Raw genomic sequence first — 16348 nt, forward strand, 5'->3', positions numbered from 1 at the left:
TCGGCCATCACTGGAAAGAGAGGCCCATTAATGGGACTTGCAAACTTTGTATGCCCCAGTACAGGGGAATGCCAGGGCCAAAAGAATGGGAATCGGTGGGTAGGGAATTGGGAGGGGGTATGGGGGACTTTTGGGATAGCATTGGAAATGTAATTGAGGAAAATACGTAATAAAAATATTAAAAATTAAAAAAAGATGCATCATTAGATGTTCACACATGCACATCAAAAAAGGGAATGACAAATTGAGAATTTCCCATAATTTCTTAATATATTTCAGAAAGACAGCTGTAGTGATGTAATTCATTGTAGTAAAATACAATATGCCTCAAGAATAATTAAAAATTAATATACTTCATATTAACATTCAATGGTAAAATGTGCTAGAAAAATGATTACTAGATAACAAGTAACATAATATGTGTGTGTGTGTGTGTGTGTGTGTGTGTGTATGTGTGTGTGTGTGTGCATGTTCATCAAAAGTAGGTTTTTAAAAAAGAAGCCATGTATGTGCAAAGGAATGGAAGTCTGAATGCCCATAAGTTGTGAAAATGAATGACTGTGGGTCTTTCATGTACATACAGTATACATATATGAGATATGCATAAACTGAATAAAATGTGCAGTCCTAATCATTTATGGTTTTGTAAATATTTGTTAATTTAAATGAATAACTATTAACCACAGTCCATGTACCAATTCTTTATTTTTCCCCTGTGGCAGGGTTTCTCTGTATTGCCCTTGTTGTTCTGCAACTCACTCTTTAGGCCACACTGGCCTCAAACTCAGAAATTTGCCTTCTGCCTCCCAAGTGCTAGGATTAAAGGCATGTGCCACCACTGCCCAGTCCATGTACCAATTCTTGAGAAATTATTCTTAGAAATATATTCTCGTGCACTTATCACTTAAGAATTTTATGATAAAAGTCTTTGCTCTCATTTTAAAATTTGATGAAATGTTGAGACACATTTTCACAAAACTCTGATATTATATAACAATGTATTGTCTCCTATCAAATGTGATCCTTGTGCATAATATTTATCCATGTTAAAGATTCATTAGGGAGTTTTGAAGTATAGAAATCTTTCCGCTGAGAGAATAATCTCTAACAAATGTCCAGTTGTTTCTCTGGGTCCATTAAAAGATCCCATTGATATATCTAAGCATAATGAAATTTACGAAACTTTACCTGCTGACAGTCAGTGAATATTCCTTTGGGTACTTCTGTTTGCTGAGATTCTACTTGTTGAAGAATGAGTTCATGGTAGGTGTGGGCCACAGCATACACAGCATTATACAAATTGTAGTCTTCCTCACTCAGGACCATGTCATATTTGTGCAGTGCTGTCCATTCCGATATGTTGTTGAATGTAAAGTGATCCATTTTGCTATAGCTGTTCATTGAGGTTGAACAATTAAAGTAATTCCACCCCANTATAGACTGAGAAAGGTTTACTGGGTATTTGTCGGTGTTCATTGTTTGCATAAAATTCTTAAATTTAGCAATCTCACTGTGGTGGTGTTCAAAAGTGACAGTCCCGTGAAAGAAATCAAGGCTAAATTCATTTTTATTTGTNATGACATCCCATTGTGAGGTTGTGATCCAGATTCTCCTTACACCTAAATCTTCCCACCTTCTAAAGCTGACTTCTAGGGTAGAGTTCATTTCACCATAAATGATAACAACCTTTGCTGTTGATTCCATAATTTGTTTATCATATATCATAGCCCTTGTCATGTATAACTGCACGTTTTCTGGGATCATATTAACAAAAGCTAAACAGATTCCATGTCTTTGCATTTCTTCTCTCAAGTCTGATAGAAACTGAATACCTTGGTCATTCTCTGAGATGACCAGTCCTATCCAAGTCCATCTAAAATGAATCATCAAGGTGACCATGGCATGGGACAAGTGTGTGTCCTTGATGGCTATCTGATGGATATAGCGAAACTGGTCATGGTCACTCAGTTTAGGATTAAATGGTCCAAAGAAAAGCTAAAGAATGTAGAAGAGAGGACGAGACATCCACATGAGGCATATGATTGTTAGGATATTTGGACTTATACACAGGTAATGTTATTCACTTTTCAGAAGTCCTATTAAAGATATCAAGATTATACTATAAATATCATGTGTTATTCCTACTAGAGTCTAGAGTATTCCTGACAAGTCTGAATGTCCAAGAATATTATATATATATATATATATATATATATATATATATAATAAACAATCATATGTGTGTGTGTATGTATGTGTATCTCTCTCTCTCTCTCTCTCTCTCTGTGTGTGTGTGTGTGTAACAGTGCACTCATAAATGCATGCTGTCCAATTTTCTTGCAGGCACATGTAAATGGAATTTAAAAGTTGTTCACTTGGGATGGAGAGATGGCTCAGGGGTTAAGAGCACTGATTGCTTTTCCAGAGGTCCTAAGTTCAATTCCCAGGAACCACACTGTGGCTCACAACCATCTGTAATGGGATCTGATGCACTCTCCTAGTCTTTCTGAAGGACAATGTACTCACACACATTAAATACATAAATCTTAAAAAAATTTTTTTTTAACTCATCCATTGTCACAAATTCTTACCTTTGGTGTCCTAGACTGAATTGACAGTTTTAATGATGTTTTCCACGATGGTCCTGTAAGGTCTATGTAACAGTTGTCTTTTAAAAAACAGTTAAAATTAGTAAATTCCACACTTTTGAGTTTTTGTGAATAATTTTTATCCAGAATTCCCAATTCATCTTCACACTGATCACCAAAAAGCCAGAATATCAGAGATATGTTGGGTAAAAGATAAGGATTCTTGTTGATTTCATCAGCAGCAAAAAACAATACCAGAAAAAACTCATTTCTTCTTGCAGGTATTCTAAAACAAGGCATAATGATGATTAAGGGAGATGTTTGAAATATAAAATTTCAATTGCAGTGATGTTTGTAATATAAGAGATGTTACATTTCTGTCTAAATATATTGAAATAAGCCTCATGATTGAGAGATCTTTAGAGCTGAATACAATTTAAGAATTCATATACATAGGCACTATGATATAATTTTGGTATTTGTGAAAATTGATAAACATTGTTTTATCTCTGAATGCTAACTTTGAACTAGATTTCAGTCCTATTGATGAGACTACTAGAAAGTAATCTTGGATTTGCAATTCCACAGGTACATAAAAAAGCATTACTTAAACCACATATGATGCACATAATACATTCTCCTTAAAATTTTTATTATGTAAATGCATTTCATACTGTGGAGAGCCAGAGTGCTGCCATGTGAGCAGTGTGTATTGCCAAGGTCAGAGATTAGTGTGTATAGCCAAGACCATGAGAGCAGTGTGTGTAGCCAAGGCCTTGAGGGCAGTGTGTATAGCCAAGACCATGAGAGCAGTGTGTGTAGCCAAGGCCTTGAGGGCAGGTAGTGTGTTCAGCCAAGAGGAACTCTTATCTATGTTTCATCTGTAGAGGAACTTTCTGAAGAAGAGGTTTGTTTGTTGAAGTGCTTATAAGTTGGAGCTGCAGAAATAAACTTTGAGCCTTGATCAGAACACTGTCTTTGCTCCATGCTTCTCTTTCCCCCAACTCTTTTCTTTTCCAGCCCTCCTTTTCTGGTGAGCCCTGCTCTACTGTAAGCCACTGGGTACAGGTGGCACCCGAACAGGGACCTATAAATGGAGGACTTGCTGAGAAAAACTGCTTCTTTTGGAGCATCCACGGAACAAATTGAAAGTAAAAGGCAATTCTGAGTACAGGTAAGTAATTATATGTGTTAATCGATGGGCTATTAAGATCTGTACTCCAAGGAAGCAATTGGGCTGTGATGATACTTATCCCAAACCGACTCACCTAGGATTGTAGCCATGAAATGGGACAGGGCAGTACAAAGAAAGGGTTCATTTGCAGCCTGAAAGAGCTGCTTCAAGCAAGAGGAGCAGGGTTTAAAAAACAGACATTGGAAAAATGTTTAATCCAGGTGGACTCATGCTGTCCATAGTTCCCAGAGGAGAGTTTAGATAAGGATACCTGGGAGAAAGTTGGAGAAGTCCTAAGGATCACCCAGGCAAATCCCATTACCCTTTGCCTCTGTACGCTTTAAAAGATGCCATTGATTACAATAGGGACAGGGAAAGTTCACAGGCAGTCGCCTTTACTGAGGAACAGTTGGTGGAACTTAATGAAAGAATTAATTAGACAAGCTGAGGAGGAATTGGGGAAGTTAAAAAAGCAGGGCGCTAGGGTGCAACCATAGGTAGCCGCTACTGTGCCTCCTCTCCCTTCTCTAGCAGAATTCCTAGAAGAAGGAAAGGAAGACTTACACCTTAAACAGGAGAGAGAGAGAATGGGTTTCAGAAAAGCAGTTGTCCCTCCTGTCCTGGCCGCTTTAGCAAAAGAGAAGGAAAATGAACATAAGCTATTTCAGAGCTCTGCTGGGGACAGGAGGAAGTCAGGAGACATCCTGCTTCCTCTCTGACTCCTACTGGAGAAATCCTTAGTTCTGGTTCTGGTTCTCTTAGGTAGCATATGCTTTGGTGATATATTTAGTTCTCTTCCCTCTCTATTCTGTCCTTGATATGCCAATATGTCCATGTCTGTCAGTTTATGTCTGTGTTTTCATTTTTTTGCTTGCTTGTTTCTCTGTTTCATGTTGAAAGGAAAAATGGTTAAAACTTTATATGCTGGCTGTCTAACCCTTGATTTAGTTTTAAATTGTTAAAAAAAAGTAGTTTCAATTTGCACAACAAAAACTGATAAGTTACCCCACACCTGGAGCTAGGAGTCAGGCACAGCTAAAGAAGCCCTGCTATGGGCTGATTGCCTGCGCTGGCTGCTCTGAAAGGGGCTAGAAGCTCTTCAGCCTTTATGGTAAGGGAGCTGTTGGCTGTTTTTCCTAGAAAAATCTCTGTGATTGTGTTTATTGGGTTTAGCAGGTGACAAGGCGATCCTCTGCTGAAATTACAGCTAGAAAAATAAGAAATTTTTGTCTAGTCTAAATATAGAAGATGTGTGTAGACACTTTAATTTTTCCTGACTGGTTTTAAAAATATAAATATGTTGTGCATATTTTGGTTACAGAGTATTGGCTTATAAGTTATTGGGTATGATTAAAGGTTTGTAACACTGGTAATATAAAGTTAGTTTAAAATGGGTAACTCAGGGTTGGAATCATTCTAAACAACATGTGGTATGAGCCAACCCAGGGAGACAGGTGTCTAAAGGTACTTCTAAGTTAGGATAATAGTTTATGTAATTCTTATCCTAGAAACTAGGCTTATAAGATAGGATTTTAAACAAGGTCTCTTTAATGAAGTCTTAAAAGCTGCACCATTATGTATTCATACATACGATGTATTTTGTTTAAATTTATTTATCCATTTCAAAATATACAAAATTATACAATATACCATATAACCAGAATATTATCCTTTAGACTCTTTTACACATCATTTTAATATTTACCTTTTAGTGTGTTGTTACTATGTCAATTTTGTAAAAAAGGTATTGAATTTTCTTAACATTTCAGTCTTCCTAATTCTTTGAGATCCTTTAAGTGATGTCTGAGTACAAGATCTTCTCTCCATATGAAATGTGCTCATCTGCCCCATCACAGTTGGCACTTTATCTGTTACTATTAGCAGCTACCTCTCACTAGGAGTAAGAACTCTAAACATAGCCTGGGTGTGGTGGCGCACGCCTTTATCCCAGTACTCGGGAGGCAGAGGTAGGAAGATTCCTGAGTTCGAGGCCAGCCTGGTCTACAAAGTGAGTTCCAGGACAGACAGGGCTATACAGAGAAACCCTGTCTCAAAAAACCAAACCAAACCAAACCAAACCAAACCAAACCAAACAACAAACAACAACAACAACCACCAAAACCCACCCCCCAAAATCAAAAAACCAAAAAAACAACCCACTAAACATGCTCATTTGCATTTTCAATTGAGATTTGGAGCTAAGTTTTTCTTTCTAAATCTGAAACATGTATTGAAACAGTTCACATATTTGTAATTTTAAACCTTATAATGTCTTATAAAAGGGTCACCAATGAGAATTTTCACTATTTTTCAACGAGGTGTGGGATAATACAGGATACATCAGAAATGAATTTCCCACTGATCTAGCACAGAAGTATAATAATGTGAAGCCACCATCACTATCCAAGTGTATACAATTTACTGTGCCTAATAATTGGAAAATGTATTCTTTAAATCCCAAAGACATGAAAACTGAATAAGAGATGAGATGAGATTGAGAGACAGAAAAGCACAGGAAACTTTGGTTCATGAAAAAAGGAAGTCCCAGGCACATTGATTAATTCAAAGGTGAGTGGTTTCAACACCCCTTCCCTCATGATCTGCAGCCACCAATGAAAACATCTCTCACTTGGGATCTCAGAACTAAGTAGCCACCTTGAGAACAGCTTCTCATCCACAGGAAGTCCATTTGTTCTCCTAGATTTTCTCCCATGTTATTTCAATACTTATTCAACAATTAATAGAAATATTGGCCATCTCTCTGAAACCGATAATAAGCCTAACATGTGACAGGACATTTGTACAATTGGACAAAAAGGTTATTCTGGTAAGAGAATATGAAGCCTGGCAGTCTTTTTCTACATTCAGTGTCAACTCCAAAATGGCAGGAGGGGTGGGGCTAATTTAAACACGATTTATAAAAGCAAAGTATATGTTATGTATATCCCTAATACACACACACACACACACACACACACACACACACACACACACATATATATATATATATATATATTACTACACATATAATCAGGTATAGTAGACCCACACATACACAAATATTGCATTGTATGAATTTATGCCCAACTGGTTTGGGGGCCAAAATTAGATACCCTTTTCATGACAGCATTTAGATGCATGTTCATTCTGGAATCATTGGCAGACAGTAGAATACAGGCAGTGATGCAGTCTCTTTATGTATAGCTTTTGCCAAATGTGTGAATTGTGAATTCCAGGCAGATAAAGAAACATCTTTCAACATAGGATATCCACAAAGACTCAACAGATAGAATCCAGTCTCTCTCATTGTAGGGCATTGTGAACTGGAATCCAATGTAGTAAAGCTAAACTAAACTGTGATACATTTGAAAGTATTAAAATAGTGATTGATTTTATATTTAATTTTCAGTGGTTCATAAAGTCACATGAATAACAATAGGACAGACCCTCACAGTTGGTGCACACAGCTAAATATTTCTAATATATAACATTGAAATAGGAACTAAAGTTAATGACTTACCTCAAATCAACATCATCATAAAAACTGATTCCTGTTGTTTCCTCGAATGCCCAAAGGAAATAATTACAGTCACTTCTCAAATCTCCATCATTCTTTATCCTCCAAAAACAAATGGGCTCAGTTAAATGGCACAAGATGAGAGAAAACTTCAGGAGCCAAAAGGAAATAGTGAAAGTACCCAACTTCTTCATGTTTGCTAGGATCTAAGATGGAGCAATTGTGAAATACGTTTCTTCTGCAGACAAACATCACACACACACATACACCTGTATGTCTCTTTGAAGGCTACTGCTCTCTGGAAATGCACTTAATTATATTCAACAGTTCCTTTCCATTCATTTTAAGTCATGCTCCCTGGATACATCGGGAAAAATTTGGCCTCAGGTTCTACATCTGAGATCTGAAAACTTTTGATCAAAACTTTTCTGAAAACATGTTTTGAAGATCATGTTTCCCATCCTCAGGTGCCATGATTTCATTCATATCCATGACATAATTCTTCCCAGGGGCAATACCCTGGAGAGCTTGGACCTGACCATGTGTCAACAGCCATATGTATAACCACAATGGATTTCATCAGAACTTCCATAGTAAGGCAAGAGTTGAGAAGGTCACAAATGTTCCATATTATTCAGTCTTTGAGTTGGATCATGGGACATCATGTCTCCATTGTCTAATGTAGGGAAGGGCAGTCTGACATGCAGGATTGACCCAGGAGTTGAGCATTCTTTCTGTTGTTCATATACTATTTTATGCTAGTCATGTTTACAATATCTCCTTAACCTTCCTGTGATTCTTGTCATCTGTAGAACATGTCATTAGTCTAAATCAAAAAATTCCTGGAATTATAGAGATTCAAAACCCAATCTGTCCAATATTAGTACCTGAGCCAACATTCAATGAGTTCCTATACTGATCTCTTACCTGTAATCAGTTCCTGGCACTCAGTGCCATTTGATGAAACATTTCTTTAGTTGATGTTTGTTCTTACATCATTAATATGATTGAGAACAATTTCATACATTTTACTCAAAGGATTGAAAGAATTTAGGTGTCATTTAGGAGAGAGAATTTTATTGCTAATGTTAGTATATATCTTATATTTTTTATTCATGTCTACTTGGTATTTGTTTTGAAATAGTTCTGTCTTGCATTACATTGTAACAACACAGATGTATGTATGTTATGCTAATTTTTGCAACTTGGTTAGATTACAGTGAGTGACACAGATGGAGTATTGGATTTGGTTTGTATTTTTTGAACTACCTTATATTTTTTTCCCATACTATCCACACTGAATTAACTGGAGTCTTTAACTCCATTGTTTGAATGGTTGTTATGTCACTAGCTTTAAATAAAATCTTGCTATGGAGTGTATTGTACTCTCTTAGTTACTATGAATAAGAATTTGTTTCATACTTTGGTTGAATTATGATGTTGTCAGTTTAAGTAATTTTCAGTAGTTTTGCAGACCTATGGATTGGGTAAGTTGAGTGTCTTCTTGAGGTAGTCTCTACTTTTTGTATACTTGGTGGCTATATGCACCTCTATCTGATTTAAGGCTCCTGAAATATACAGAACTGGAGGTCTGGAAACAGACATCCTAAGGATACCCATCAGATTTCCTGGACTGCTGAGTCATGGGACAGTAAGAGGATGTACACCTGGGACTCAAGGCTAGGGGGGTGAAGATTCTCTTGATCTTTGTGGAAAGAGTAGAGACTTTTGGGTTGAGAAGAAATGTCTTATGTACATTCTAGCAAATTGTTTCTGTTAGCTGTGTCTTTGCTTAACCAAGATTCTGTGAAGTTTGTAAAGCCTAAGAGAATTAAGCTCGAGGAAGCCACAGTATTGACTGGAAAACCCTCTCTGATTTCTCACAGTGTTTCTGAGTTTTCTTTTCTATCTTTTCTATAGTCATTCTCGTTGCCCCTCAGAGAACTGCTTGACTTAGTACCTACAGGGCCAGGGCATATCCTACATTTTCAACATGTACAGATTGAAATGTAAGTTTTGACTGCAGAAATGAGGTGATCACTGATGACATTAAAGTTTTAACAAAGCATGACATAAAGACCCATCACACAGAGACAGTGCTGTCAATACCCCTTCCCAAATACCTCTGATACATTCACAGTATAAAGAAGACAGTTATCAATAATTAGGGGATGAAAGGAATAACATTGGTGTACAAGACTGCTGAGGATAAATACAGAATATTATCTTTTTTGCCTGTATTCTAGATACTGAGTTCGGATTTCTGTAGCAGGTATATGACATTGCTAAGGGTCTGCACCTGAAAGTGCCTTAGATGGCTTCCCTCTTATTGTACTTACTGTGGGTTTTGTATTTCCATAAAAGTCAGAGATCTCAGCTAATCATCATTGTCTACCCTCCTTCAAGTAGAATATAGGCATTAGGACTGGCTGTGTCTGCTCTATTTTATTTGCATGTTCTATAACTTCAGTTCCACCTGTTCTGTGTGGCAGTTCTCAAGAATTCTCTCTGATACACGTGAATGTGAAAAATAAAAATGTCCACAAAATGAGCGTTCACCAAGACTGTCACATTTAAAAGATGAGAATGGATGACATAGGCTGAATTTCATTGGAGAAAACTAAAGAGGACTTGTGTATAGGTAGGATTTAATACATCATGTTTCTTATAGGAAATGAATCAAAATATTGCTTTATTTGATATTCAGTATGTCTTAACTTCTGTGATTCTATTCAGAAAGGCATACCATGAGAATATGAACTTAGCTTGAAAAAGTCACCAACAATGTAGTCAAGATGAGTCATAATGGAGCATGTGGAAAATGCATGTGATCCTGAACAAAGGATGATGCTGGGACAGGAGGATTGTATGTTCAATTTCTTCCAGGGCTCTCTATGATATCCTGTGTTACTTTGAATTACTCTTTTCTTTAATGATAAATGCAACTTAGCATGTTGACACATTCCTTTAACTTCAGCAATCATAAGGCAAGACAGGGGTTATTTGTGAGTTTGAGGCCAAGCCTGTCTACCTATCAAGTTCTACGCTATCCAAAGTTTCAAAACAGACTCTTTCTCAATGGCTTTTCCCATGAAAATTGAGTATTTAAATGTTAACACACCTAAGTTGTCAACTTGAGACTTCGCATCAGATATTAAGTTACTCATGAGATATAGCAATGTATTACCACAAAATTATACAAAGTTATTAATAATGGTTTGTATTCCCAAGTCCAATATATATATATATGTTAGAAAATTACCATAAGGAAAGAGTCAGAGCCAGCAGTAAAGTAAGTCAGAAAGAGAGGAGGGACCAGCTTGCTAGTTCAGAAAAACATTTTCTTTGGAAAATGGATTCTAAAGCTTATATGCAGATATAATTCTGTCATGTTTATAGAAAAAGAACATTGGGATCTTGTTTCCCAGGTCTCTTAGAGACCAGTCCGTGCAGGAGAGGGTATGGGCCACAGAAGCAACAGAGCTTCTTGGACAGGGTCACTTTAGGCCTACATCCTTAGCCAGGCGGCAGAGCTTAGACTCAGACATCTGGGCACCATCCCTGCCAGAGGAGATTCCGCCTCCAGGGAGGGCTCTGACCCTAGGATACAGGTGAGAGCTCAATCTTGCATCCTGGGTCTCTCAGAAACCAGTCTTGGCAGGAGAGCGTGCACGGGCAGCAGAAACAACAGAGTTTCTTGGACAGAGTCACTACAGCCTTTATCTTCAGCCAGGAGGCCGAGCTGAGACCCAGACCTCTGTGCACCTTCCCTGCAAGAGGAGTGCTTGCCTGCAGAGTGTGCTCTGACCACTGGGCCTCAAGAGAGAGTTGGACTTCCAGTAGTGCTGACAGAGACTAATAGAATCACAGGAGGAATAAGCTCCAGTCAGAGACAGCTAGAACATATAACACCAGAGGTTACCAGATGGCAAAAGGCAAATGAAAGAATCTTACTAACAGAAACCAAGACCACTCACCATCATCAGAACCCAGCACTCCCACCTCAGCCAGTCCTGGATACCCCAACACACCGCAAAATCAAGATTCAGATTTAAAATCATATCTCATGATACTGATAAAGGAATTTAAGCAGGGCACTTAAAGAAATACAGGAGAATACTGCTAAACAGGTAGAAGTCCTAAAGAGGAAACACAAAAATCCCTTAAAGAAGTATAGGAAAACAGAACCAAACAGGTAATGGAATTGAACAAAATCATCCAGGATCTAAAAATGGAAGTAGAAACAATAAAGAACACTGAAAGGGAGACAACTCTGGAGGTAGAAATCCTAGGAAAGAAATCAGGAACCACAGATGTGAGCATCAGTAACAGAATACAGGAGATAGAAGAGAGAATCTCAGGTGCAGAAGATTCCATAGAAAACGTAGACACAACAATCAAAGGAAATGCAAAATGCAAAAAGATCCTAACTCAAAGCATTCAGGAAATCCATTACACAATGAGAAGAGCAAACCAATGGATAATAGGTGTAGATGAGAATGAAGATTTTGAACTGAAATGGCCAGCAAATATCTTCAACAGAATTATAAAAAAAACCTTCATTACCTTAAAGAGAGAGATGCCCACGAACATACAAGAAGCCTACAGAACTCCAAATAGACTGGACCAGAAAATAAATTCCCTCTGACACATTATAATCAGAATAACAAATGCATTAAATAAATAAAGACTATTAAAAGGAGTAAGGGAAAAATTTCAAGTAACACATAAAGTCAGGCCTATTAGAATTACACCAGACTTTCACCAGAGACTATGAAAGCCAGAAGACCCTGGACAGAGGTTATACAGACCCTATGAGAACACAAATGCCAGTCCAGGTTACTCTACTGAGCAAAACTCTCCATAACCATTTATGGATAATCCAAACTATTCCATGACAAAACCAAATTTATACAATTTCTTTCCAAGAATCCAGCCCTTCAAAGGATAATAAAGGAAAAGATGCAACACAAGGAGGGAAATGACGCCCTAGAAAAAGCAAGAAAGTAATCCTTCAACAAACCTAAAAGAAGATGGCCACAAGAACAGAATCCCAACTCTAACAACAAAAATAAGAGTAAGCAACAATTACTTTTCTTTAATATCTGTTAATATCAATGAACTCAATTCCTCAATATAAAGACATAGAGTGGCTACTGATACAGGACCCAACTTTTTGCTGTATACAGGAAGTCCACCTGAGGGACAAAGACAGACACTACCTCAGAGTCAAAGGCTAGGAAACAAGTTTCCAAGCAAATAGTCCTAAGAAACAAGCTGGAGTAGTCATTCTAATATCGAATAAAATCAACTTCCAACCCAAAGATATCAAAAAGGACAAAGAAGGGCCCTTCATCCTCATCAAAGGTAAAATCTTCCAAGATGAACTCTCAATTATGAATATCTATGCTCCAAATGCAAGGACAGTCACATTCATTAAAGAAACTTTAGTAAAGCTTAAAGTACACATTCCATCTCACACAATAACAGTGGGAGACTTCAACACCCCATTCTCATCAATGGACAGATCCTGGAAACAGAAATTAAACAGAGACACAGTGAACCTAACAGAAGTTATGAAACAAATGAATTTAACAGATAGCTACAGAACATTTTATCCTAAAACAAAAGCATATACCTTTTTCTCAGCCCCTAATGGTACTTTCTCCAAAATTGACCATATAATTGGTCACTAAATAGGTCTCAATGGTTACAAAAATATTGAAATAATTCCATGCATCCTATCAGATCACCATGGACTAAAGCTGATGTTCAATAACAAGATAAATAAGAGAAAGCCAATATTTACATGGATGCTGAACAATACTCTACTCAGTGATAATTTGGTCAAGGAAGAAATACAGAAAGAAATTAAAGACTTTTTAGGGTTTATTGAAAATTAAGCCACAACATACCCAAACTTATGGGACACACCGAAAGCAGTCCTAAGAGGAAAACTCATAGCTCTGAGTTTCTCCAAAAAGAAAATAGAGAGAGCATACACTAGCAGCTTGACAGCACACCTAAATGCTCTAGAAGAAAAGGAAGCAAATTCACCCAAGAGGAGTAGAAGGCAGGAAATAATCAAACTCATTGCTGAAATCATTGGAATGGAAACAAAAAGAAATATACAAATAATCAACCAAAGGAGGAGCTGGTTCTTTGAGTAAATCAACAAAATAGATAATCCCTTAGCCAGACTAACTAGCAGGCACAGGGACACTATTCTAATTAACAAAATCAGACATGAAGTGGGAGACATAACAATAGAAACTGAGGAAATCCAAAACATCATCAGATTCTCCTACAAAATACTATACTCAACAAAACTGGGAAACCTGGATAAAATGGACAACTTTTTAAATAGATACCAGGTACCAAAGTTAAATCAGGGTCAGAATTACGATCTGAACAGTCTCATATCCCCTAAAGAACTAGAAACAGTCATTATATTCTCCCAACAAAAGAAGCCCAGGACCAGATATTTTTAGTGCAGAGTTCTATCAGACCTTCAAAGAAGACCTAATTCCAACTCTCATCAAACTTTTCCATTAAATGGGAACAGAAGGTACTCTACCCAATTTATTCTATGAAGCCACAATTACTCTTATACCTAAACCACACAAAGATCCAACAAAGAAAGAGAACTTCAGACCAATTTCTCTTATGAATATCGATGCAAAAATATTTATGTGAGGGCAAGCCAAATCCAAGAACACATCAAAACAATCATCCTTCATGACCAAGTAGGCTTTATTCCAGGGATGCCAGGAAGGTTTATTATAAAGAAATCCATCAACACAATCCACTATATAAACAAACTCAAAGAATAAAACCACATGATTCTCTCATTAGATGCTGAGAAAGCATTGGAAAAAATCCAACACGCCTTCATGATAAAAGTCATGGAAAGATCATGAATTCAAGGTCCATACCTAAACANAATAAAAGCAATATACAGCAAAGCAGTAGCCAACATCAAACTAAATGGAGAGAAACTCAAAGCAATCCCAGTAAAATCAGGGACTAGACAAGGCTGCCCACTTTCTGTGTATCTATTCAATATAGTCCTTGAAGTCCTAGCCAGAGCAATTAGATAACAATAAGAGATCAAGGGGATACAAATTGGAAAGGAAGAAGTCAAAATATCATTATTTGCAGATGCTATGATAGTATATATAAGTAATCCTGTAAATTCCACCAGACACCTCCTAAACCTGATAAACAGACTCAGTGCAGTAGCTCGATATAAAATTAACTCAAACAAATCAGTGGCCTTTCTCTACACAAAGAATAAACAGTCTGAGAATGAAATTAGGGAAAAAACACCTTTCACAGTAGTCACAAATAAAATAAAATACCTTGGTGTGACCCTGCGGGAAGCGGGTGCGGCCGCAGGCTCCATGAAACCCACTTATTTACTACCTTGCCCGAGCATGCGCAGTGAGGCTGCATGGGTGGGCTGCCTGCCAGGCTGGACTGTTCCTCGTGATCAGGACCTGTCAGCCTATCTGTGAACAACCTGAGCTCGTGCCTGGAGTGTGTGTGAATTTTGAGTGGATGAGGTGGGGTGGAGCTAGAAGGAGGTGAGTCGGCACAAATATAGTTTTAGCCCTTGCTGTGAGTAGAAGTAGTAGTAAGAGAAGCTGTTGTCTCTGGGAGTTAGGAATATAGCCTTGTCCTAAGTAGAAGGAGTTTAGCCATTGCTGTGAGAAGGATGGAGGAAGAAGAGGCTGCTGGGGAATAGAGCTGTAAATGAAAAAGCCACAAGTAAAGATGTTGATTTGTGAACCCGCCTTGGTGTCTGAGTCATTCTTGTTGCCTCTGGACTGGGACAAGTGGTGGCCTGTACAGGGAACTCATTGTGTCGGTCGGCAACAGTAAGTAAAGAAAGTACAGGCCTAAGGAAACTATAGTAAACAGCGCTAGGGAAATTTTGATAAACAGCGTTAGGAAAATTTTGGTAAACAGAGGTAGGAAAATTTTGGTAAACAGCAGTAGGAAAACTTTGGTAAACAGCAGTAGGGTAGGAAAATTTTGGTAAACAGCGGTAGGAAAATTTTGGTAAATAGCGGTAGGAAAACTTTGGTAAACCGCGGTAGGAAAATTTTGGTAAACAGTGGTAGGGAAATTTTGGTAAACAGTGGTAGGGAAACTTTGGTAAACAGTGGTAGGGAAACTTTGGTAAACTGAGGTAGGAAAACCTGGTAAACAGTGGTAGGGAATTAATCAGCAGTAAGGAAATTTTAGTAAACAGCAGTAAGGAAAGTTTGGTAAGCAGCAGTAAGGAAATTTTAGTAAGCAGCGGTAAGGAAATTTAGGTAAGTGGCCAGTTTAGAACCTCTTTAGTTAGACTGTAAGAGTCTGTGGAACTTTTGATACTATGGAAAATGAGAGATCAGAGTGATGCCATCTTGTAAAGGGCAAAGGAAAATGCAGTTTCCAAATGGAGGACATTCAGATTATTGTAGACAAGTCAAATAGATGGGATCAAGGCCAGACAGGAGAGGCAGAGCAGAGCAGAGGCAAATTTCCAAAGTGATCTAAATTATAGACCAGGCAGCTTTACATTTTAAAAATGGGACTTGCATAGATAGTACAGACAGGTAACCTCAGAGAATTGAGAAAGGACTACTATAGACTGAGACCATTACAGTGCCTGGCAGACATATGGCCAGTGGAAATGGCTAAAGGATGTAGGTAGACAAGTCACCAAAACCAGCAAGGAATTATAATTAAATCACCAGAAGGTGGTTGAAAAAGTAAACTTATTCTGCTAGAGAGAGCAACATCTTGGTGGAAGGTTGGTTTATGTAAGCTTAGTTTCTTTTTGGAGAGGTTTGAAGTGATTGTCTCTCTTCATGAAGGAGAAAATCATATAGATTCCTGGGAAAAAAAGGACAAAGCATTAAGGTTCTCAGGTATAGAGATGAAGGTAAGGTTCCCTGGAAAAAAGGGGACGGTGCACTAAGGTTCTCAGGAATAGAGACGAATTTCAGCAAAAGGTGAAGAAAGCATAGGCATAATAGGTTCCCTGGAAAAAGGGGATGGAGCTCTAAGAATCTCAGG

General features: G+C 37.7%; 1 protein-coding gene across 1 annotated transcript in view; it reads right to left on the reverse strand.

The window, feature by feature from the left end:
• Positions 1-7473, reverse strand: part of LOC110294593 (vomeronasal type-2 receptor 116-like) — an 11213-nt gene extending 3740 nt beyond the window's left edge. Inside the window, 3 exon segments of the mRNA XM_021162929.1 lie at positions 1189-1995; positions 2592-2874; positions 7283-7473. Of these exon segments, the coding sequence (XP_021018588.1) occupies positions 1189-1995; positions 2592-2874; positions 7283-7473 (1281 nt within the window).
• Between the last annotated feature and the right edge of the window lie 8875 nt (positions 7474-16348).

This window comes from Mus caroli, chromosome 5 (assembly GCF_900094665.2).
Source record: "Mus caroli chromosome 5, CAROLI_EIJ_v1.1, whole genome shotgun sequence".
NCBI classification, from domain to species: Eukaryota; Metazoa; Chordata; class Mammalia; order Rodentia; family Muridae; genus Mus; species Mus caroli.